Raw genomic sequence first — 25,787 nt, 5'->3', positions numbered from 1 at the left:
CTCTGAAACCAAAGGGTGAACTTAACCTGCCAAGCTCTGCTTGTGCACCCATCGGTGTCACATCTGGGACACCCATGGGTGCGGCAGCATTTCAGTCCCTTGTCTTGCTAGGCTCCAGAAGGGGTGATATACTCAGAGTATCCCTCAGAGTCAAAGCCAGTGGCTTCCCAATGAGCCACTTTGGGAACAATACCAGGAGAGGCTCTGTGACAGTGGCAGCCATGCTGGCTGTGGGAACGAGGACTCCTCCCATCTCCTGGGACCTCCCAATGCTCCTTCTTTCTTTTTCTTTTATCCTGGCCTCTCCCTCCCCCTCCCCGATGCCAGGCTGTGCTGTAATCACAAGTGAGGGCTGGAACCGGCCAGCAACTCGTCTGTGCGATGACGTCTGCAGCACAGACTGGTGGTTTGTGGGCAAGGAACAGAGAATGGCTCTGTGGTGGGAAGTGATGAAGCTTGCAGGCGGAGCTGGGGCTGGAAAACATGCAGCAGGTTGGCCTCACGTCCTTCCTCTCCCAGCCTTCAGTTGGCTCACCTGGAAATGTCCGGTCGCTGGGGCTGGAGCTGCTGGTCCAGGTGCTTCTGAGCCACTTGGCATGGTCATACATCCAACCACAGGGCTCCTCGGGGAAATCGAAGTTGCAATTGAATCCTGAAGGGAGCTGCAAATCTTTGTCTAAAGGGGGAGAAAAAAAATAACCCAAAGGAAGGCAAATGAAATGGGTCCAGAGAACAGCCACAGTGGTGCTATTTAAATGGCTGGCAAGGCCTGCCTGCCGAGCAGAGAAAGAAGTGGCTCCCTTTGCTTATTCATTTAACTCATCTTGGCGATCGCTGGCTTTCGGGTCAGGCTTTGGTCTCATCCTTCCCAGGCATGAAAGCCAAGTCTGCCAGTGGTTCCCATAGTAAGCAATTATAAATGAGGCCACCAAATGGCTTTAGGCTCTAATCGGCCTCTTCTGTCTACCTCGGAGAGCAGACAAATGTGAAAATTGCTGTTCCCTAAATGCCAGAGAAGAATGTCTCCCCAGTGCCTCAGTGGAAGGCTGGCTCCCAAAATGTAGCATCTCATCTCCTGCCAACCTGGTTCTCAGAGATGGTGGGGCAGCCAGTTAGCATCCAGAGAGGCTGGAATGCCTGGGAGGTTCTGGCCAGAGAAAAAGAAAGAGGCCTCAGGAACAAGGCGGGCTTGTCTGCCACCCTTCACCTCTGGGTGATGCATCTCTTATTTCAGAAGACCAGGACAGTTTGGCAGCTCCAGGCGGGCAATTTAACAAGTTAGGAGCAAGACGAAGTGGCCAGACCAACAGGCCACCCGGCTCCGTGGTGACCAGGAGAAGAAATCATTTTATATTGTGAAGTCCCCAAAGGTTAGAATCCCAGGGGGAGGTGGAGAATGCTTTCCTTGTGGAAATCTAAGAACTGATTTCACAAATGGCCTGACCCATCTGCTCGGGAGGTTCATCTGCCTCAGCCTGAAGACTGATCCAAGAGGGTTTCTTTGGGGTTCCAGCCAACTCCAAAAATCTAATATGAGGGAGTGTCGAATACATGATTAAGTGAGGGTGGTGTGGAGGTGGGAAAAGAGAGGAAATGGGAACCCAAATGTGGAACGGTGCCAGCAGTGGCTGCAGAGACAGCGGAAAAGTGCTGGCGGAGGCTGGCAGCAGGGAGGAAGTGGGGTCTTTGGCCTTCTCACTTCCCTTCCCAGGGTTCCCAGAGAGGAATTTCCGTGGGGAAGGTTCAGAATGCAGGTTAGGAAGTCTAAAGGGAAAAACAGAACTGGTAGAAGCAAATTGCTCACCACGGGACTGAGGAGGCTTGTGTCTAGGGGGACAGGGTGCTGCTGACCTCAGGAGCAGGAGGCAGATGACCAGTAGATTCTGTTTTTGTGCCTCCCCTTCCCAAGAGAGAATATTTAATGTTTGCCCACCCTTGGCCAAAGTCAGCTTGAGTAAAGAAGAAACACATGGAATCTATTACAGAAGCATCAACCTGTGGCTTGGAAAAGTCGGCCCTTTAGCCTTCACCATCCCCTTCTCGCAACAATTTCTGAAAGTCTATTTTTCCATTGAAAAATATAGAGTAATTCAATATACCATAATTCCTCTCTAATGTTTACATGCATACTGTATCTCAGGAACCAAATTCCACAAAAAGATCTTTTGCTAAAAAGGAGAAGGGAGGCACCATCAAAGAAACCTCAAATCAAACAAACCACTATAAACGGTAAAATTATATTTAAAATAAACTTCTGAAAATCTGCTGCAGAACCCTTAAATTTTCAATTTGGATTGTCATTTGGATAGAATCCCCACCCTGGGGCCCCCATCAAGCTAACTCTATGAATCTAATATCGTACATTAACTCCCTATGCATTGCATTTTTGGCTCTCAAACTGTCTTAAACATGTCTTGGAAGATTCTCCAAGTCTCCTTCTTCTCTTCATAAAACAAAAACAAGTTCATTAAAATGTCAGGATTCTGTATTCAACCAACCCTGACCAATAGTGTCCTCCACCCACACGATATACAAAAGCACATTCCCTAAAGCATGTGTATTAAATTATCATTTTTCAGTCACACAACTTCAGCATTTATTTTTGGCTTTCCTCCCATTCTTCTTAGTAGCCCTTTCTTGGAGCCATTCTCCCCCACCCCCACAGCCCTGATCTGTGCAGTTCTTCATACTATCAAATGGCTGTGTGTGTATTTCACCATCTACCTATGTCTTTATGTTTTTTCCTTGGGTCTCTTTGCCAATCTCTCCTCGTTTTGTTTAATGAACATTTAATGGTGATCAGTAATTTACTGTGAATCAAGGCTGTCAAACTCAAGATTCTAGCCAGAAATGCCAGGTGTCCCGAAACACGTGATTTATTCGGAATGTCCTAGTACTTGATGACCTTTACAGTATGATTTAAAATGTGACTTACTTTTGGGCTCAGCCAATTACTATTTTGTCTAACTTGGATTTGCTTAGAAAATGAAATAAAAGGCATACAGGTTTCCCTTGTGAAGAGATGATCCCAAAACAAGGGTCTCTGAGTTTTAAACAACTGGTTCAAGATGCCTCTTCACACTTCTGCCCCTGCCTCTGGCTTGCACTCCATCATGGAGGATGTGATACACTACCTTGTAGAACCATCCTTGTTATACCACCTTCTTAATCCAGCAGTGGTGAAAGACACAGGGAAATGCAATAAAGTTATGGTCAACTGGTGAATTAGCCCAACTACTACTCTCCAGAGACATCACCAGATGACTGTCAGGTTTTCACTTGACTGTACTGCGGAGACACAGATTAATGAATTTTAAGGCTGGGAATGGCTTTCCTTTAATAGGAGAAACACATTAGTAAGGGCTTAACCATGAGATTTCTCCTAGGAGGTTTTCCTTGGAGGCATGTTATCTTAGCTGATGACCAATGGTTTCTCACCTACTGATTACAATATCTGAATACTTCTAGATTCACTGTTTGAAGCCTTTTAGTAGTTGTACCTCCCTAACGCCTCCCCTAAGACTCTCTGGATCTCTGACCCAGGACACCCCAAGTCCTTGCCCAGTCACAGACCAGCCCAACTTTGATAGGTCCATCCCAGATGCAATACGACACCCACCCTGATCCTTACCATCCTCAAAGCTGCAGTTCTCCCCACACTCTGTGGCCTCCTCGTCAATGGGATAGGGGGTGGTGGTCTCTTCAATCTTCATGGTGGGTCCTAGAGTCTCTACTGTTGGCTTTGAGTCTGCGCAAAGACAAAGGATGAGAACGTTAAAGCAGTTTGCCCTGAAATGCCCCAAAGATGCCCCCAAACTCTTTCCTAAGTGTGGGCTTTTGAGAATGAAAGTGAAGATGCCCACATGTGCAAAAACCACTAAAGTCACCTGTGTTTGCTGTTGACGGGCCAGGAGCATGGCCTGAGTCAAATGAGAATGATCTGGAGCTGCAGAAGCAGCTGTACCCTTGACTCTACACCAAGGCCTCAAGGCCAGTACAAAAGGCCTCCTCTCCATCAGATGAAACTTTCCAGAAAGCTAATTCTACAAAACACCCTATGGGGCCATCTATAACAGAGTAATCAGGAGCACTATCCCCAAAGCCATAAGAGAAACCCAACACTTGGGCACCTTGGGCAGTGTGATCCAATGTTGTGTTCATGTTTGCCCAAAACCAGATGGATGAGAATATGGACTTCAAGAAACTCAGATTCTATTTGGTGAAAGTAATTTGGGCTGTGCCCTTGGGTCAGGGTGTGGCAAATTCAAGGGTTTCTGGGATCTAAACAGCCACTGTCAGTGAGGGAAGCAGACTGGGGATGGCAAGAGAGTAAGTGGAGGTGGAGATGGTGGCCAGGGGGACCTTGCATGCCAGGTGGAAAAGGTGACTCCATGATTGGCTCCAGCAGATTGAAGCCTGGGGAGGAGGTGACCCAGTGTGGCCAAGTCCCTCAAACCCCAAGTCACCCCCACCCCATAAGAAGTAAAAAATCCCCATGTAAAATCTCCAGGCTTGTCAATGTTGGCAACTTATTTAAAATGCTCTAATAAGGGGCGAGGCCTGACCTGGCTGCAGGCAGTTGGTTTTGACCTGGGCTCTAGGTGATTCACTCCTCCATTCATTTGCTTGTTTATTTGCTCATGCCAGTCATTCATTCAGCAACCATTTGGGGAATGAATGGAGCTATGAGTCAGGCCCTGGGTGGGGTGGAAAGAGTTTTGGAAACTGGTGCTCAAGCCCAAGTGTCGCGGGGTGGTATCTTCATCTCAGAGCTGCCCTCCAACAAGGTGCCCCGAAGAAGCCAATAAATCGTTCCTCCCATTTCTACACATGCTCCTTTGCACTACTGTAGGTGATTAGGCGCCTTTGTCAGGCACCCTTCAGGATACCATTTAATAAAGCCAGGAGCTGAAGGAAATTGCTAAATACGCTGAATAGCTTTTTTCACGGTCGACTTCCCACCTTCCTGCTATTAAATACTACGCACATAACCTTTCAGACGTCCCTTTGCCTTGTCTGCCTCTTGCTCAAAGTAAATAGCAAATAACCTCGAAGCATCCTAATTTGTAAGTTCAAATTTGTCACTGTGTCATATAATCTCAAACTCAATTGTAAAGCCAGCTGTGGGCGGCAAGGCCAGGAGTAAACATTTGGAACACAAACAAACACACTAACAGGTGAAGCGGCGCTGTCAAATTATTTAGCTTCAGCAGCTCGACCCAGCCCATTATTATTTTTTTTTTCTGTTATCCTTTTGGGGGAGAAAGAAAGAAATGAACCAAGAGTGAGTTACCGAAACAGATGGAAATTGGAAAAGCCTACAAAAGAGGAAAAGCCACATGACCCAAGAACGGATTCTGAAAATGTTAGGCAGCAAAATGGGTCAGCTGACTGGTAGAGATAAACTGAAACCCAGGGGCACTGGGTGCCAGCAGGGCAACGAGAGGGCACAGTGTGGAATGAAAGGGAAGAAATCGCACCGGTCTTCGTACCTACGGTGTTTGTACTGGGCGCTCCAAGGTAACTGCCCATCAAACGGCAGCGTTCCCCCAAATTGAAGCCAGATGTCAGAGACTTCAAAGGGAAGTAGGCTGAGCACAGGGTAACACGCCTCAACTCTGATCTTCCAAGGGCCAGGCAGGGCTTTGAAATGGGAAACCTGCTGCTAACCATCACTAGTGCAATTTGGGGCAGGTTGGGGTTGGGAGGACAATCAGGGGAGGAGGTCATTAGCAACTGTCCAGCTGGCCAGAAAGCAGGGCCAGACTGGGAGAGAACAGGCTCAGATGGACAGAGGACTGGCCCCCCAGGAAGCTGAGTGACCTCTGACAAGTGGCTTCCTCTCTCTGGGGCTCAGTTTCCCTGTCTGTAAAAGGGGGCTTGGTCTAGCTCTGTGATTTATTTTTCAATCCATGGGTCACACTCCTCATTAGATCACAGAATGAATTTAATGGGTCATGACCAGCATTTTAAAAATCTGAGCTATAAAATTTCAGAGTGCACTCACCTAGTAAGGATAGCACTGCTTTGGGAACCTTCTGCTTCAGTTACATTTACCTATGAAAGGTTTGCTTGGTGCCAGGTAGCAATCTAAGCACTTTATATGCTTGATTTTTTTGTAATCCTCAGAACAATTCTAGGGGTGTAGATAGACTATTGTATCCCTGTTTGCCAGTTGAGAGACTAAGTCACTTGTCCACAGCTATGCAGCCAGAGACAGCAGAGCGGAAAGACTCGACATTGGCACTCTACCTCTGGAGTGCAAGCACTCAACCACACACTATCACTCCTGTGTGCGCATGGATGTGCGTGCTCGTGTGTGAGGAAGGCTGTGATAGAGATTTACTTTAAATTGAGGATCATGCTCAAACACATTTGGAAGCCACTAGACTGCAGCTCCTGGATCCTCCACAGCACTAACTCCTGATTCTAAGGCGGCTGTAAATGAAGCCGGCTTGTGCTGGAGGTGGGGTTTTCAACACCTGTGAGACGGCAGGTGGAGCAGGCTGCAGAAACCTGGACTTCGTCCTTACATAAGGGAGAGTAAGTGTCTTTCTACCAGGATGTATCTGTTGGGGTTGCCTGCAATTCCCAGGTGACAGAGGCTAACTTGGGCACGCCTCAACGGGGCTCACTCGATGCCCTTGTAGCGGGCCTACAGGCAGCACTTTTCTCCCTGGGAGCCAAAAGCACTTCTCTGACATGCCCTTATTAATCCTTCATGCCATCCTGCTGGGAGAGCTGGTGACAGGCAGGGCACAGACAGGAAAATGGGGATACCTGGGGCCCTGGTAGGGAGGGGCAGGACAGCTCAGCCTGCTGGCTGCTCCTGCCTGCACTGGGTTGGGTCCCGAGCCCCAGGTGGCTCCTTCAAGTTCATTGTGGCAGACAGTGAGTGAGCGCTGTGTGAGATCTAGTGCCAGCTCTGTAGAGGGAGGAGGGCCAGTGCCTGCAGGGGAGGTGGGGTCTGACTCAGAAGGGTAGAGCCCTGCCTTGGAAACAAGGAAGGGTGGGTGAGCTCAGCAGGCCTCACCCTCAGAGGAAGACTTAGAAGTACTGCCCTGGGCCTGTGCCACCTGACGGGGACAGGAATGAGCAACACTCAGGCTGCACTCTGGGAAGAGTTCCCATAGGCTGCCCTGCAACAGGGTCCCTTCTGAGCAAATGAATGCCTTTTACAGATGTGGCTCTGAAATGAAAATGCCGTCTTTTAGCCACTGACATCTGGAGGCCAGATTCAGACATAAACCGATTACTTTATTATCATGAGAGTATTTTTTCTGCCCTAAATCAACAGCCACAGCCCTCTGGCCTGAAGAGCCAGGGTCTAATTGAATTTGGGTGGGAGGTGTGTGGTTATGACTTGTTTGTGCGAGACTCGGGTTGGAGAACTGAAATGATCCCTTAAAAAGGCCAACACATCCCTTGAGAAACCGTCCCAATCCAGAGGTGGTCTGAGCACATGGCAGGGGATGGGGTGGCAGGGTTCCTAGTTCGAAGAGCTTTACCAGGGTTGGCTGCCCCCCCGCCACTCCCTTCCAAGGCATTCTGAGATACCAGGGTCACAAAACCATGTAAGTGAGACCACAGAGGAAAGCAGCCTTACCTGTCCAGTCACAGCCTAGCACCTCCAGCCGCATGCCAATGCCCGCTGGAGACCACCTCTCTGGGTACACCCTCACATACTGTGCTGGAACGGGGTCGAACCTTCGGATGTCAGGGGTGTCGTAGTGCATGTTCCCTTCAAAGAGCTGCAGGGAGACAAGCCATCAGATCTTCTGGTGTGGGATCTCTCCCTGCTCACCCTCTCCCCCACCACAACCAACCCAGAAGGCAGTTCGTGGTTGGTTCATGGGACATTATGACTTACAGGAGCTTCATTTTTCAGACCAAAGTACTTCCCTCGTTTATGAGAAAATGAGGGACCCATAAATACAGAAAATGGGGAGCAGATAAAAGTGGCAATTGTCAAGTGATGTCTATTTTCCTGGGCTGGACACTGAGGATTCGGGAAAGAATAAGGCTCCAAATGGGTTTGAAGCTGAACTTGGTCAGAGAGAAAAGATAGCCTTTTCTCTAACGCATGAAAGTCTATAGATTTAGGAAGCCTCTGCTGACCAGCAGTTCACTGAGAGCCTGAAGGCAAAAAGACCACTCCAATGTCTTCGGGTCACACACTGCCCAAACCTTTGTTTAGCAGAGATAATTCTATCAAGAGAGACCTCACCTAGCGCCCTGATGGAGAAAAGTGATGGAGGTGGGCAGCCCTGGTTGAGGTTGGGTGGGACCCCAATCCAGAGCTACCTTGGGGTCCCTCCTCTAGGGGAAGGGCAGGTGTTGGGGTGGTGAGGAGCTGAGTAACCTCCAGGAGTGCTGTTGCTGGACCACCCTGGCTGCAGGGTGCTCGAGGGCCAAAGTTCCCAAAGTGGGGCACTATCTCAGGGAGGCCAGGCTCTGACCCTGGACAAGATCACCTCCTTTTACAAGAAAAGCCAGGGTCAGCTGTCCCTGGGGAAGCCTGTGGTTCAACCTCTCTATCCACTGAAGTCTCCAGTTACCAAACCCAGAGTCTTTCCAAACCTCTGAAATTGTGAGTCGGGAGCTGAGACCAGCATTGCAAAACCTCCAAACCAGGCCTGGCCTTGACATTCGGAATGGAAACATTTTCTTCAAAAAGGAAGCTGACCAGAGACATGTAATATGACTTTCTTTTTTAGGGGCCCTGCTCTTCTGAGGAAAATGAGGATAACGTAGAAGGGAGGATCAGAGCAAGAGATGAATCTGAAGAAGGACAGAGGCAAGATGTTTTCTCCCGGCCTTCGTCTCTCTGATGGCAGTGGGTGGGCTATCTGGCCTGAACTTCTGGCCTGGAGTAAATTTCTCTCTGTTCTTCCTTATGAGGGGCAGGAAAGATCTAAGCAGTTAGAACTAGGAAAATACAAAGGAGTGCAGCAATGTTTAAAAAAAAAAAAACAGTTATTTTTGGAAGTAAATCCCTAGTTTCTATAGTTTGGCTTCCAGCAACCACATCCTCTTGAGGTGTCTGGCCAATTTCAAGGAAACTCCGTCTGACAGAGGGTGTGAAGGGTGTTAAACTTTATAAACAGGTAGTGTGAGTAGGGTTAGGTGTTTGGATTTGAGTCGGACTTATAGTTTCTGAATCGTGGGCTGGGACACAGGTAAACTGTGTGACCCTGGTTAGGAGAGAAAGCCTCAGTTTCATCGTCTCTAAAATGGGAGCCATGGAAGGATCGTCCTTGTAGAGAGCCTGTGGGGTTAAGAGAATCTAAATAAGGTAATACGCACTATGACTGGCACAAAGTAATCTCTCAATATTTGCGTTATTGGATTGCAGAGGTTTGATGATGGCTGTTGGATGAGAAATCAGCACCCCCAACTCCTTGCACCCCACTTAGCCTCCCTATTTGGGGAGTGCTTCAGAATCCTCCCAGGATGGCCTACCTTTGGCTGCTGAGTCCTGGGGTCCTGGATGTATTCCCAGTCCTTGCCGTTTAGGCTGTAGGAGACTTTGAACTTGCGCACAAATGCCCTGGCTTCCACGGCTGTGATGCTGTCTCCTCCACGGGCTCCCTGGATGATGATGCCTTTCACTGTCTTGGGTGCTCCCAGGTCCACCTGAAGCCACTCCTCACCTGGCTGGGCCTGAGGGATTCTAGGGAACCAGCCCGATCGGCTGCTGACCAGGCGGGCAGCGCTGGGGCTCCAGAGGTACTCGCGGGTGGAGGAGGCGGAGATTTGGGAGTCTGCGATGAGGCCCGAGAGCATCCCCAGCATGTTGGAACAAGGGGCATCTGTGGAGAGAAAGAAAATGGAGGTCATGGATGACCCGCACAAACTGAAGACCATCCCCCTATTAGCAGGGAGCTGCAGAAGAAGCCCATGCAAATACTTTGTTTGGATCAGCACTGATTTCTCTGCATTCTGAGGTCCTAGAGCACAGTGATTCGAAGCCTGAACTTGGAGCCAGACTGCCTGGGTTTGTGCTCACTCTGCTACTTACTAACTGACGTCCTGGGATAATTTTTAAATTGTTTTGTTGCCTCAGTTTCCCCATTTTGAAAGGGGAGGTAAGAGTCACACCTATTTCTTGGGGGTTGTTGCGAGGATTCTGTTCATCACTATGTAGCAGCCCTGAGGACAGTGCCTGGCATATTTAAGTATCTGATGGCTGGTAGCTGTTTGTATTTATGGCTTTGGCCAAGGCCTCTCAGAGTGCATGACTGTGCATCCTTTCCAAGCCACTAGTCCCTTCTGACTCTCTCAAGCACCATGAGCACAGGGGAGCCCAGCAAAACATTGACTTCTTTCTTAGATGATCATTTTGCTGACTAGATGGAAACATTCCTGGGGTCAGTAACAGATCTTTACTTCCACGTGTGTATGGAAGCTCTCTACTGCCTGAGGCTGTTCCTACCACCTCAGAGCCCTTCCCTTCACTCAGTCTTCACTAGGTACCCTTTACTCACCCCAATGCATGAGTGTCACATTCTCAGAAAGGCCATCCCCAATCTTTGAATGCATGTAAATTAAGTCTTGTTCCTTCTCAGAACATCCCGTTCTTTCCCCCATATACATCTTTGCTTATCATGACACATACTTGCATTTTTTTTTCTATCCTGTCTACTAACCCTAAAGTTCCATGATGCTAGACACCTCATTTGTTTTCCTCACTTCTCTAGCTGCAGTACCCAGGGTGTGGCCTCACACACAGCCTTTGTGGAGTGAATGAGTGAGTGCAAAATATATGAATCGTGGTGTTGGGCAGGGCAACAGCAAATGTATATTAAACTTATGAAAACTGAGTAGATTAAAAAAGAAAAGATCCTTCAAGTTGCCTCCCTTTTCCAAATTCACTGGTTCTTTCTTTTCCATCTTCCAGAAAGTGAATCTTCACTAAATCCTTGCTAATTAGCCTTTGCTGGCCTGGAACACCAACACAAAGGATCAGAAAACAGCTTTCTGTGTAGAATCAGGGTGAACAGCTTCCAGGAGAGGGAAGCTAGATCTTTCTGTAAAGGTGTTAAGAGCAGAGAATTTGTATTGAGAAAATGTGGGTACAGGAACCACCTGTCGTTGGGTGGTTTGGGTCAAGCTGTTTGTTTCTTTGAGCCTTGATTTCTACATCAGCACCTGCCCCACTCACCTCATAGGGAGGTTAGGAAGAGTGGGCAAGATGATGTACAAGGAAGGAACAGGAATGATACAGAGGCTGTACTAATGCAAGGAGTTTAAACCAGAGTGCCCACACAGGGCCACACCCTGGAACACTCCCTGTCAGAGCTGTAATGACCTGGGGGCAGGCAGGTGGGTGGATGTACACTGAAGACCCTTCCAGGTCAAAGAGGCAGCTTGCCTGCTTTGGCGGGAGTCCATAAGACAAGGGGATTGGACAGGCGCTAGAGGCTGGCGCTGGTCTAGCCACCATGGTGTTTTACCCAGACCACTGTATCAACTTCCCAAAGACATCCAGATACCACTCTGGCCTTTTCCAATCTGCACTGCTTGGGTTTTAGCCCATGTGAGCACCTGTTTTTCCTTCACTTATACCTTCCATTCCACCCCCCACCCCCTTTCTCACCAACAGTGCCACTGAGCAACCTGTGACCACTGCCAGGTATACCTACCCTCCCTTCTTCACCAGGTAATGCCTGTCTGCCTTCTGCCCTCTGACCTCGATCATCAACTCCCGAAGGAAGTCCTCCTAGGCCCCCTGGGTTGGGTCAAATCCCATGAGCCCATATTTCCAAACATAATTTGGGAAACATAGTTTATCCTAGTTTTTAATTTTAATCTATTCTTAGGTTTGCTTGCTTATTAATATCTGCCTAACTCATCCATAATAGACACACAGAACTGGGTCTGTGTAGCTCTTGGCCCCGGCTTGAGGCCGCTCAGAGGACTATTTGAGAGCAGAGTCTTTGGATTCAAATTGCCCAGAGTCAAACCCTGGCTCTACCATTTACTGGTTGAGTGATCAAGCTCTTTACCTATTGGTTTCCTTATCTATAAAGCAATAATAATAACATCTACCTCACGAAATCATTATAAAGGATGATAAAAGATAATCTATTTTAGATGAGAATTAAACCTGGCTCCTAGTGAGCTTTCCATGAATTTTAGCTAGTAGATGCTTAAGGAAAATACATTGGATGAGTGAATGAATAAAAAGATGGAGGCTTATGGGACTTGAGTCCTCAATCCAAGCCTCCAGGACAGTCTTGTGGTACAACCATACAGTTTCTGAACAGGGAGCAGAACCCAGGATTGGTCAGTGATGCAGTCCCCACCCCACCTGTGACCCGACAGCCGAAGAGCTCCAGGCGGAGCGCAATGCCCGAGTGCCAGGTCTGAGGACGGATCCGGATGAACCTCGTTAACAGCGGCATGTGGAGTTTGTTCAGAACGACCTCGGTGGCATCATTGTTGGCTTGGAATACCTGCAACAGAAGACACGGAAGTAAGTTCCTGAGATCCTGGTTGGTAATGTAGCCACCCGAACAGGCTTTGAAGTGGGTTGAAAAGTTCTGTTGAATTTTATTTCCCTCAAGTCTAAAGTAACCATGAGGTTTCTTGATGTGGGTTTATTTTACAACACCATGAAAAAAAAAATTAATTTCTCACACTGCTCCAACTTGGAAAACAATAAATAGTCTTCACAAAAACATTCAGAGGGAAGGGAAATTTTGTCTCTGGGCTGAAAGCAAGCAGAGGAAGGAACTTGTCAGAGAAAATACTTCAGAAGCTAAGAAAGGAAAAATTAGAGTATCTATTAAAATCACTCTCCAGCTTGGATTTGACAATCCCTCTTCCTCCTGGTGTAGGCTTACAGGAATATTTGCAGGGAATTTTGTAATTATAAAGTGTTTCACATTTTTTTTTTTTGATGGTTACTTAGACACTTTCCCACTCCATGAGTGAGAGAGTGGGTGAGGGGGCCCGGTCTACTGCCAAGGTCCCTGGGTTAGTGGATACTTTCTTGCATCTCTCTGGTCTTTGTTGTAGGTCATGGTTGCAGGTGGTCCCTCAGAATCCTGCTCCACTTCCTCTTACTCTAGTCCCTACCCTGTCATGAAATCCATCCCTGTCCCCAGCTGACCAATACGTCTCTTATGGGAGGAAAGGCTTTTTGGAGTAGTTTCTGATCCAACATGGTAGACGCAAGTCCTGGCTTACCAGATGGTCCAAATCAATAACTGCCATATGGACCTTATGCTTTTTTTGTGCTCTCCATTTAAAAAAAAAAAAGTAACTGGAGCAAGTATATGTGAGTTTCTCTTGGTTTCCCTGAATAAGGGGGAAGGGAAAAACCATCTAACCAAACATCATTTCTAAATCATGACTGTCACAACTGTAATAACCCAGGGACCCTGTAAATTTGCTTATGGCCAACTCTGCCTCAAAAAGCACCTTCTCCTGTGCAGGGGAACTAGATATGTCAGCTTATGATGACCAGGACATGCTAGGAATTTGGGGTACCAACAGGGCTGGGACAGAGGAATGGGAAACTAGTATATTTGAATGCTTTTGAGCCAGGCACTGTGTAAACATAGTTGTGTCTGCAACACTCCAGGAAGCAAAGTATTATAATCTCCACTTTATTGATGAGGAAACCTAGGCTCAGAGATGCTTGTCTGAATCCAAAACTTTTAAGCTTTTTCTTAGGGTTGACTTTTATGTCTTTAAATAAATGTGCAGTATTCATGCTGGTAGCTAGGAGTCATGGAGCCTTTAAGGTCCCCAATCATGGGCTGAATGGAAGTAAAATCGCTGTCCAGTGATGTGGCCCCAGCGTGAGTTTATAATCCCATCATAGAACGGCTTAGAGTGACAGCAAAGGAAAGCACAGACATTTACAGGCAGTTACCAACATAGTCCTTTCTTCTCCATGTCCTGTGAACCCCACCATTTGCAAGCTTGTACTTAATAATACACCACGATGGCATATTTGCAACCAAATGAAAGGAAGTGGCTTATTCCAGAAAAACAAAGAAGGGCATCAGCCAACTTCTGTTTAAACTATAGTTCTTGGTGCTAAGTCCACCAAATCTGAGGGGTTCCCACTCAGCCCATGGAGCTCGCTGCTCCCTCTGCTCCCTGGGGGGAGGGGGGAGTCCTCGCACTCTGGATCCTAAGGCTGTCTGTTCCCCCTTCTGCTGTCTTGACGACATCAGGGAGCACAGAGGAAGAACTGGTGATTGTTCCTCTTACTCAGGTTCAATTTTGCTGCTTCCTGTACAGTGATTGAAGATTAGGAGGAGAGAGAAGAAGGTAGAAGAGCCAAGGAAATAGAGAAAAGGGGTGGAGCCGTATACCTGGGAGAAGGCTAGAGGGGAGAGGTCCTGGACCCTCTGCAACCCTAATCTCAGAGAGGGACCCAAAACAAGAGGAGCACCAGCACCAAGGAAAGTCCTGGCCTTGCCATATTCTTGTTTCTTGCTGGCTTTATGCTGACAAAGGGTTCCCGGCTTTGAGGAAAAGGATGGAGGAACGGATTCCAAGGAAAAGAGATGAATCAGTTCTCCCAGAATTCAGCATGAGACAGAGGCTTTTGTTTGTTTTGCTTTGCTTTGGCAAGAAAGAAGCAAATGCAGCTCTTTGCTGATTTCAGACGGGTGCTGTGAGCAGCTGGGGGGCTGGGGGGGCTCTGGATGCTCCCTGTGGACGGTGATAGTGATGGGCATGAGGCTTCCAGCAGGAGATTCTAAGGAGTTCATGTGGGGGAAATTGCTTTATTTGCCACGTGAATATATCCTTGGAGAGTTGAGTGGATTTGAACTTGCACACAGCCACCAATCCACAGCATACACACCATGCTGGTACGGTTTAGAAACACAGCATGTCTTGTGTGTTTTTAATATCCAGTTTTATCTGATCTGACCCCTTCATTCCTCAGCTTTGGCAAACAACGCCAAGAAACCCTTCCTTTTCTCCCTTCATAAGGGAATGACTGGGTAGCTGGAGCATCTTTGGGAAAGTGGTGTGGGTGCCAATGGGGTTGCATGTGAACATGGGGGTACACCTGCTGGGGAGGAGCTGATCTTCTCATGGATACATGGGGCCCAGGTATTGGGTGAATCCCCTCAATCTCCACCCACAGTGGCATCAGTCAGAAAGGCGGCAAGCATATGGTTGATCTCTAGGCCGTCTGCCTGTGGCTTACATGCAACTTTATTCTGCTGTTCTTTTGCTCCCTCTTCTCCCACCCCTGTAATCACATGAAGATTCTTTTCAACTTGGCTTCAAATTATCCTTCATGTTTGTGAGTCTGGTTCCTTACTGGTCTCTTGTTTGTTCTTGACTTTGTGCTTGTATATGTTCCCTATGCTCCAGGTTCTTTGCTGAAGGAGCATCATCCCCACTGCCCCAACAGTACTGGGGTTTGAACCCAGGGCCTCATGCATGCTCGGCAGGCACTCTACCACTAAGCTATATCCTTAGCACCTACCATCTTCCTTAAAATTTCTACACATCTCTCACTCTGAGTGTGGTGAAGTGGACAAAATAAAACAAGACCCACTGCTGAATCAAGAGAAGGAGCCAAGTTCTGTTACTAATTAGCTCAGAAGGTAGGGAAATATCTCTACTTCCTTGGGGGCCCCCAATTTCCTTCTTTACTAAATGGGGGGATTGCATGCATTGATTTGTCAGGTTCTTTCTGGCTGCTAAATTCTAAGCCTTTCTTCACAAGAGTTTTCATGAACTCCTCCAAGGGTATCCTCTTTGTGAAAAGGCATTCATTGTCCCTTATAGTTAAAGAGATTTTGTGGACAAGTGCAGTGGACTTTTTTTTTAATACACTTCAAATAATGCCCACAACCAGTGGCGAGTGCCCCATTCACAGAGAGAACACACCTTGTTGATGTGTTGGTTCAATAACAGTTCAAATTATTAATAACCAAGAGTAATGAATAACAATACCTTAGGCCTTACCTACTGTCTTTTGCCCAAAGATATCCAAGTGCAATTTATGAAAATCCATTTTTAATGAAATATTAAGCAGTTTCTATTTCTCCTGACCCAATGGATTTACAAGGTCTCTATTTTTCTCCCTGTAGCGCCCCTATTTATAGCTGATAAATGCTATCATATATTATACATCTTTATGACTTTCTCAATGCTTCTGTGGTTTTAGAATCACCCTTCATATGTTTTCTGATCAAATTCCCTGAGATGGATTCTTGGCTTCCAGTCTAGGCATTGCAAGGTAAGGGGTTGTGTGCATGGGAAATGATGCCAGGAAATTGGTTTTATTTCCTATTCTCTGCCGACTCACTGAATCACTACAGGAAAATCAATAAACCTTAGATACCTTGGTTTCTCCTGCAGGAAAATGTTGATAATAAGCCCATAAATGAACACTAGAGTTTACCATCACTTTCAGCTGGCTTGAATGCCTGCACAACACCCAACAAATGGGTTCTTGGCCAACTGGAAGAGTTCAGGTTCTGAAAGCCATTGATTCCCAAGTCCCATCTTGAGGCTCCAAATTTTTAGGTCATCACTTCGCAGTGACATGTTCAGAATGCTGAGAAAAATCAGTGGATCTCTATATATTATACCCAGAGCATATATATATATATATATATATATATATATATATATATATATTATCTCTAGACAGGCATATATCAAAAACAATGATCAAATTTAAACATCTGTTTTAAAAGCTGGAAGTCAGAGAGTATACACATTTTTATTCATTTTAAAGAAAAATACTACTCTTGTTGTTGGACAATCAGGAGTATGTTCAAGGTGACCCTAGCTTTCTGGGGATAGGATTAATTATGTTGTAATTATTCAATATGCATGTGGGTGTATTTGCTAAAAAGAAGAAGTTATATTGGGCATAAAGATTTCTTTAAGTGCATCTCTGCAAACCAAGTTGAAAAAACAATTCAGGGCACAAAGTGGTCTGGATAATCCATTTGGTGCCTCACTGAATTCTGAACATAATCCAACATTTTCCAATTGATTCTTGAGACCTTTGTTTTATTTTCAGTAAGACAGAATCTGAAAACCAGCAGCATTTCATGGATTTTCTGATTTGCACCTCTGGGGGAGGGGGGTATCTGCCAAGTAAATCGGCTGCTCTCCAACACCCTAGTTGGGTTGTTATCTACACCCCCTAGGAAAGACAATCAGCATGTGCTGACTGGGCCCTTGCATCCACGAGCCAGGAACTACATGGACTATTTAAAACAGTGCAAAATAAAAACATTTTTTTCTTATATATAAAATAAGAAACATCTAGCTAGAAAGCACCACTGATGTTTTTCAAGGTCATCTTTTCCCTGTTTCTCACCCACTTTTAGTCATAGTGACCCCTCTTCTGCTGACCCCTTCCTTAAATCTTGTGTGAACAGCATGCACAGACTTTGGCCCCACTGAGAACAGTGCACACTGTGTCCTGCTGCCTCCTGAGGTTCTAGGCAGGGGGCTTTTCTGCCTCACCTAATTCCCTTTCCTATATACTCTTCATCTTTGCTATTAGCATCCAGGTACCCTGCAAAGTAAAGATGCTACATGTCATCAATCTTGCCTCAGAGGCCAATGAGAAGATTCTGGCAAATTCTCTGAGCTCCTTGGAGCAGAGGCCCCATGAAGACTCCGGCATTAACCTGCCTATTTAACCTTCCTAAATGAAGTGGCGCCTTCAGTGGACAGATGCAGTCCCTCCTTACGTCTCCTGCATTCAATCTGAGTTGGGTTTTGGAATTCCATGTGCACATGCCTTGTCCCTTCACTACTACTACTACGGTGTTATCTACTGTTCACCTCAATCTTGCTGTAAATATCTGAATTCCTCCAGCCCCAGGGACTGCAAAGAAAGCAAGAAAATTTTTCAAAGACAACACAGTGCAGGAGCCCTGAGGTAGAAATTGTGCATGAGATGTTCTTCTGCATTTAAAAAAAATAAATATTTCTCTCCACTAATAAATGTTTCATTACATCCAAAGTTCTCCTTTTCAATCTACTTGGCACAGACATTCAAGGAGGAGGAGAGAACAAAGCAGGCAGAAAAGAAGGGTGGAGGGAACGGTGGGCAGAGACTGGGGAAACCACTGTCATGTTCTAAACATGAGTCTCAGAAACAATTGCTCCAACTCATCCCGATGCCAAGACCCAGAGCCTGTCCTCCCCTCCCCCACCCTCCCTCAAATTTCCTCTAAAACCAGCCATGGGTCTACACATAAAAATAAATCGTTAATCAATGAATGCCATCCTATTTAATTAATTTGTTGCACCTAACAGGCAAGGTGGGAGTAGGGGGCCATTGCACTGGGGAAAAATGATGTTAAGGTAATGGGCTCTCCCACTCGGCCCTGTTTGTAAATCATGGTCTTGACATTTCTCTCTGAAAACTCCCCCTTAAAGACTATAAAAAAAAATTTTTTTAAAGCTGCCTTCATTCTAGTGGATATGGGAATTCAGCCAGACACAGAATCAGAAGGTGTGTGTGTGTGTGTGTGTGTGTGTGTGTGTATACATGATGTATATATATGAGTTAGTCTACGGGAGGGTCGGGATGGGGGCAGGGCAAAGATGCTCCCTAACAACCAAATGCTCATTTATGACTACGATGACCTCCGTTCTCCTCTCCATTTACTTTAGGGCTGTTTTTGTCATCAGGCAGTTTTCCTGCTGTGACAGAGGAGACAGAGGAGTGGGGCGGTTTCTTCCTGGGGGTGGGTGGAGGTGGGTGGGATGCACGCATCCCCATCTGTGTGTGCCTTGTGGGACCGCTAGATTTAATGCAGGATTATGTTACCCCCATGGAGACGCTGAGCCCTGGAACACAGCCTACTAACAGGATTAGGGTTTCAGGATTTGAGACAGGGAAACATCAGGGAGGACAGGAGAGAAGAGCAGCTCAGGGACTGGGGCTGGCGAAGAGATGGGCTGGGGAAGAGAGCCCTGTCAAATGATGAGTGAGCTGGCAGGGAATGACCAACGTCATCCAGGAGAGATGGAGAAACACAGACATTCTAGCTGGGTGGGATGGATCCTCCATACCTGAAAAGCTCCTGACATTGATATTGGGAGATTTATTTTCTAAGAAGGTGACTCTAACTCCCGAGTGGGCACAGGGAGCCACCATCACAGGGAATGAAGTTGTGGAATGTCTTGGCCACCATTAAGTTTCTTCCCAGGTGGAGTCTCAGCAAACCACCCAGAAGAGAATGGTGACAGCAAAGAATGTGACAATGGACTAGATGAGGCTCTTACTCCAGTGCTTCTCAGGGGTTGATCAAGGAAAGCATGTTCTCAGTCCAAGCAAAATCCCAGCCCCCCTGCACATCCCCTTTGTGAGTTCTTTCCCAGCAGCCCCTGTGTACAATCTCGGCCTGGGTGCATGGGGAATTCAGCATCACGACTGTCAGCGCCAGGGATGCTGGCCTCAGCTCCTGGAGACAGTTCAGCACCCACGGGACTTGGGTGCAGCCAGCCACGGGAGCCTGATAGAGAAAAGGTTCGAGCGCATGTATAATGAAATTTTCCCTTGAGCTTCATAAGTGCAGAGGCTAAAGGTCTGAGCTCATCCAGTGGCAAATGGATCACGGACAAATTTAATTACCTAGGGCACTGGATTCATCTCAGTTATAATGGAGGGGGGGCAGATAAACTGAGGGACTTGAACTTGGAAAGGACATCGCCCCTCTTCAGAGCACACATAACCATAGTGTAGACGAAGCAGCCCCACCCTGACTTCTAAAGGTTCATGTTCTTTACTACCTCGTGGTTTGGGACATTGTCCTCATCTTTATACCACAAAGTGATTATCACAGGACTAAGAGCAAGTCAGGCATCCACCAGGAGGTATAAACAAACAAACCCTCAAATTATTAATTGGAGGAAAATTACATCCCTACCAAAAGAATGAGGCTAGGAGGGATGACATTTATCTGGGGCAGCTCAAGTGCAGGACCATTAGATGCAGGGAGAGGTCTGGATGACTTATCATGGTCCCTTCCAGGCCTGTGATTTTAAAAGAGGCAGATAAATATCCCATGGGGCCCTGTTGCTTTTTAAATTGACAACTTGCTTCTGCTCCGGAAGAGCTGTGTGGGTCTAATACATTGACTCTATCTGTAGGTAGCCTCCCATCTACAGATCTCCAGGTGCCCTGCCAACCGTGTCTGTGGCACCATTCCATTTGAGTGGATGGAAACACTGAGGCATGGACCTGGGAAGAGAGATCTCCAAGGTCACACAGTGCATTATCTGAGAAGATCTGAAAATAGACGCCATGTGCTTCTAACTCTTCGCCAACTGAATTGGGGGTCTGGTCTTCTGATACTACTCTCTCCTTCCAAGTCTCTGATTTAAAAAAAAAAATGATTTGTTGTCATTTAGAAAATAAATATTGGACAGAGAATGTTTGAAGTTGGGGTGATTATTTGTTTTGGTGGGATGTGGCCAAATCAAACAAAAAGCAACTTGATTTCAACTCTCCATTCTCCTGATTCTGCGATGGAGCCCAAACTCCAAAATGCTGAGCCTTGTGTTCTAAGTCAGGCTGTGCAATCATGACTTTCCTTCAGACCTCCACAAAACCCCATCTCTCCAGGAACAGGCACGCCTCTCAGCCCTTAGACTGAACAGCTAGGAAGCCAATTCCCCTCCAGGTACAAGATGTGAAGCAAGGCCTGGGCAGAGAGATCACCTGTCTGCAAATTAAAGCCTTTCAGGGGAACTCCATGATTCCCCTGTCTCTAGGGCGAGTCTCAGTCTCTGAGAGCTTCAATTCAATAGGTGGAACGCTGTGAAATTTGGAAGCAAATAAGTCAGTGCCCGAAGGATGCCTGAGCCTCTTGGAGGTTGTTATGTCAATATGATGTGCTTAATGCATTCCTGCCACTTTATCATGGGGGTAATTCTGAACACTGGAGGCCCTCACCTTTACCTTATCCCTGTCTTCATCCTTCTGTCCCCAATCTGGTCATCAGTGTGTTACAGAATTTCTCTTTTGTCCCCAACTTTCAAATAGGTGAGACTAGACCAGCAACACCATGACTAAGAGCAAAGTAACCAGAACTATGTCAACAAGGGAGAGGCTCACATCTACCAAAATAAGAGAAAATTGAAGACAAGGGCTTTTGCTTAGACATGTAAGGGCAGTGACCTCTGTCCCATTGTTCTGACACCAATTATGGCTCCACTCCTCAGGCACAGATTCACCCTCCGATGCAGAGTCATGGGGGTGGGAATCTCAGAGGAGGGCAGGACCTTGACCAAGGCCTCATGCCTTTGAGCTCTGCTGTTATTCTCCCTGTGCCCCTCTCGGTATTTTACTGTGACTATAATCACATACATACACACAAACTTCCATTACTAGATTGACTACACTGTCTGCGTCTGGGATGTTAGTCATATAGTTGGTAAAACCCAAAGCAGTAGTTTCTGCTGTGGTTTCTCAAGAAACGTATGTGAAGCAATTTGTATAATCTAAGGGAGCACGTGGGTTGGATATGGGTTCCATCAGGCGGCTGAGCTCTCCGCCTTGTGGTTACACCATAAATATGCATAAGGAGGGCCCGCCCTATGTGAAAATCATAGGTTCCATGTGGAACTGGATAAAGATTTAGGAATGTGCTGTGCATGTGGCCTGCATAACCAAGCTGTGTTTTGCCAGGAGGATGCTCATAGTCACCCAAAAACAAGTTGACTCGCTCATTGGCAACTTCAAGAATACCTATTGGATAGAGAGAAACCAAGAGGAGCCTGCTCACTGGTAGGGGATGCTGGAAAAGAATTCCTTAGTCTTCCTCACTACCTAGCAGCAAGAAGAAAGTCATTCCCCTGTAGGCTCAGACCTTGCCTTGCCCAGCTTGGGTCCAAATTGCAAATCATATTTTGCAAGGAAATAGCACGGTCATCCCCTGTCACCTTGAGTGCTCGCTAATCTTGTTTTTCTCTGATTTCCCAATTCCCTGGTCTTTGATATGCTGCATTGGTGTTGACAGTGACCAGGGAATTAAAAATCTAGTTTCCAAATTTCTGCCCCAAACGTCCCAATCCCCTCTTCCCTATCTGTGTGCTGGGAAGGCAATTGCCAACAGTTTCCTTCACCCCAGAGCTGAGCAGCCTGCTGCCTTCCTCCCTGCTCTGCTTTTTCCTTAGGTCCTGCTGTCTGAATTTCACTTTCAAGCCCACCACTTAGCACCAGTTAGCTTGGCAATGTGCCCAGCATTTAGAGGCCACAAAGAGAAACTCAGTGGTAGTACCAGCGTGGAGGAAACCTCCCCACACTGCCCCCAGGTCCCCTCCTCACCCCGCCTCCCCCCTCATGGCATCAAATCAAACTGTGGCAGACTTGACAAATCTATTTGGCACAGTTTACTCAACTATTTCAACCCCAACAGGCTGGAGAGCCACACGGACACACCACGAGCGGTACAGAATCTGCACATTAAACACAGATATCTGGGGGACACCCACTAATGAAGGGGCAGCAGAGAACACCCTTGCAGGGTAGGATGGGGAAGGCCTGCTGGCTGCCTACCACACGAGTAGTGCGGGGGGGGAGCTTGGGGAGCAGGGCAATGCCTACTTGGCCAGCTTTCCATTTTCCTGCCTGAGTACCAGGAGGATGGATTTCTAATGGGGAGAGAAAGGGCTTTTCCTCTGTCCCAGCTCCCTTTATTTGGGCAAGACCGATTCTCTAAAACAAAAACAAAAACCCTGCTTCTTGTTGGCTCCTGGGGAGAGAAATTTAGCCAAGAGTGGGCAGAGCAGGCAAAAGAGAATGCATTCAATATGAAAGTTGAGGAGGATGATTCTGAAGAGCAGAAAGCTAAATTCAATTCTCAGGAATATCTTTCCCTGCAGAATGAGTACCAGGGATAAAGCCAGGGAGGACAGCATTCTATCAAAATGTGCAGTGCTAAGGTATTTCCAAAAGAAGATTTCCTACAAATGGTGTTTTAAATAGCATCCCAGTCCATCTGTGTGCTTTTAAAATCAGCTTATGCTACAGTATCCCTCTGGCCAGGGCTGCTTAGTCATTGAGCCTGGACAGGGAGACAGTCAGGTGAGCCCATTCTTCTCCCCCAGGACCCACCCCTACCCAGCTGCTGGCCCTTGCTTGCTAGCTGAGCTTCTGAGTTCCATGTTTCTTATTGAAAAGGCAGATGAAGAGAGAGAGGGCATGAGTGGAAAAGGAGTGGGTGGACTCAGTATGTGGACTCAGCCCAGAGCTCCCAGCACCCAATGCCGATTTAGCTTGCCATTCCCAACTGTTGTGTGGTAACTCCTCCTGAAGCCAAGTCAGCTGGAAACCAGACCTGCCCACAGGTCACAGTGGGAATGTCTTTTCATCGCTAAGTACCTCACCTTCCTTACTGGGGCAATGGGGAGTGTATGCACATGTGTGTGAGTGATACCTGGGTATATCTAGAAACAGATTTTCCCGTGAATAGTGCCATGTTACTATGGCGATTTTAATTTTTTTTTTAAATCTACTCCTTTAAAAACTTGCATTTCCCAAGTGGCACTGCCGACATTATATAATGTTCAGGGTTTTCTGGGTACAAGCTTTCACTTGTACCAGCAGTTTGTACAGCAAACTTCCTTGGGACAATGACAGGGCTGAGGAGAGTCCCTTCTGGAAAAGCTCTTTGGCCATAGTGCTTTATTTTGATAATCCACATCCCATCAGACCAAGGCCTGGTGGAACTGTAGTACTAAAGAGCAGTACCCCCTCCCTGTCTCTGGATTACCTTCCCGGATAGGATGAGCAGCCTCTGGGTATTTCAGGACATGGCACTTGACTTGCTGACCTGAGAGTCAGCCATGGTCTGCAGGTCAGCAGCCTGTTCTCCCGTCACATACTCCCTGTCCCCACCCAGGTGACATACCACTATTTCCAATAAGCCCTCCATATGCCAAGTGTGCTGTATGACTACACATCGCCAGCTGCAGACCCAGAATGTCACGTGTCTCAGGAAACACTCTCATCCCTGTGGACAACAAAAGCCCCACACGGCCCCCAGGGACCACATGTCCACTGAAGGCACCAGCCGGGAGGATTCAACACCTCACTGCGAAGCATGATGGCCAGTTCAGATCCCATTCCTGACAAACTGTATTTCTCCTCATTATTTATTGTCCTCTTTCTTCTCTGGGACATTGTGATCCCCTCTCAGGATTTGTGCCCTTTCATTTCCAGACCTCAGTAACTCCTGAACTGCAGTTTCGTGTGGTTTTGTGATTGTTAACCCAGCATGTGGAAGGGACTCGGGCCATAAATGCTCAATGAATCCTGTGTGGGGAGACCTGGCTGGGGAATGCATTTTCTCCTTCATTTGCAGTCAGAGTACACTCTGCAAGAGCTCTCGCTTTCTCTCTCTCTCTCTCTGCTGTGCAAGATGCAACAGCAGCCAGGCTGTCGGAGAAATGGTGTTTTCCAATCACTTTAGCATAAGAAAGAAGATTTTTCAGGGCCAGCGTGTTCCTTGTCTCCATCAATTATTTGAGCTCCACTAAACAAGGCCGCCTCCCTGTGTGGGATCAACTCGAAGCTCCTCTTGCCCCATCCCTCCTGCACCCTTCCAGCGAGCCCTCAAGGTAGGAAACTGGATTTACCTTGTGGTTTTTGCCGTGCCGGTATACCATCCAGTCTTCCCCATTAGTGCTGACCTCCAGCTTGTAGGATTTGACATAGTAGCCATTCTGGGTTTCCCTGGAAATTGCTCCCTGTGTTGCAATGGCCGTGAGCACCGTTAGAAAGCGCAGGTCCACCTGGGAAGAAAGGAAGAAGAGTCAGGGGGCCCACAACTCACAACAGGGGGTAGCACCTGGATTTTTTCTGCAAAGGACACAGATATTATACTTGACTCACAAGCTGGCTGCATGATTCACAAGACAGATTTTGTAATTAGTATCAATTTCCACTACATAATTAAACCCAACTTACTTGACACTTTGAAAATGTAGCTTGATTTTTTTTCTTCTCTTTCCTTTTTTTTTTTTTTTTGCATGTCTGAATGGATGGTATTTAGTTTCTCCTATCCATTGAACATCTAGAATTATAATCCCCTCCTTATTTAACTATGGTCTGCCTTGGACTGTGAAAGCAGATGCTATTTTAAAGAAGAAATGAGAGGCTGCAGTTGTGGCTCAGCGGTAGAGCACTTGCCTAACATGTATGAGGCACTAGGTTCAATCGTCAGCACCACATAAAAATAAATTTAAAAAAAAATAAAGGCATTGTGTCCATCTACAACTAAAAAAAACAAAACATAAAAAGAAATGAATGGCTAAATCCACTCTACTCCAGTCCAGTCCAATTCAATCCAATTTTCTTGGACTGCAAAATACCCTGGTTGCAAAAGTCACAGCTCATAGCTGTCTCTCCTCCCCATGCTCCTTTGCTCCATTGTGTCCTTAGTTGCTCAGGTCACCAAAAGGTCAAAGGGCAGGCAGAGTCTGCCCAAGCAATTAGGCTTATGCACCAAGACCTGACCTTTTGCTCTACAAAGAGGATGGTAAACATTTGGAGGTTCCTCTGCTCTCACGAGGCCAAACCTATTTGGAAATTGCTAGATGTTCTTTCTTCGCTAGCCATGTTCTTTCTTAGTGGCAGTCTCCATGTGATCAAAATGTAGCTTGTGCACACTGGTAAAAATTCCACAAGCATCACTGGCTTCTTAATATGTGCACGGCATTATGAAACCTTCAAAGGAAGTATGTGGTGCTGTCCATGTGTATGAATAACAGGTGGAGAGCAATAAGAGAAGTATGTGAATAAGGACCAAAAATAAGGA

The 25,787-nt window shown here is 46.8% G+C and overlaps 1 protein-coding gene across 2 annotated transcripts in view; it reads right to left on the bottom strand.

The window, feature by feature from the left end:
- Positions 1–25,787, bottom strand: part of Nrp2 (neuropilin 2) — a 115,502-nt gene that overhangs the window by 44,293 nt on the left and 45,422 nt on the right. For both annotated transcript variants that reach the window (XM_026394577.2, XM_026394579.2), the window contains exons 7-12: positions 24,607–24,762; positions 12,314–12,458; positions 9,463–9,812; positions 7,607–7,751; positions 3,632–3,748; positions 536–676 (exon numbers count right to left, since the gene is read on the bottom strand). In XM_026394577.2, coding sequence (XP_026250362.1) covers positions 536–676; positions 3,632–3,748; positions 7,607–7,751; positions 9,463–9,812; positions 12,314–12,458; positions 24,607–24,762 — 1,054 coding nt within the window. The remainder of the gene's footprint in view (positions 1–535; positions 677–3,631; positions 3,749–7,606; positions 7,752–9,462; positions 9,813–12,313; positions 12,459–24,606; positions 24,763–25,787) is intronic.

This window comes from Urocitellus parryii, chromosome 1 (genome assembly GCF_045843805.1).
Source record: "Urocitellus parryii isolate mUroPar1 chromosome 1, mUroPar1.hap1, whole genome shotgun sequence".
NCBI lineage: Eukaryota > Metazoa > Chordata > Mammalia > Rodentia > Sciuridae > Urocitellus > Urocitellus parryii.
The sequence above is the reverse complement of the archived record's forward strand: the minus strand, read 5'-3'. Positions and strand labels throughout refer to the sequence as shown.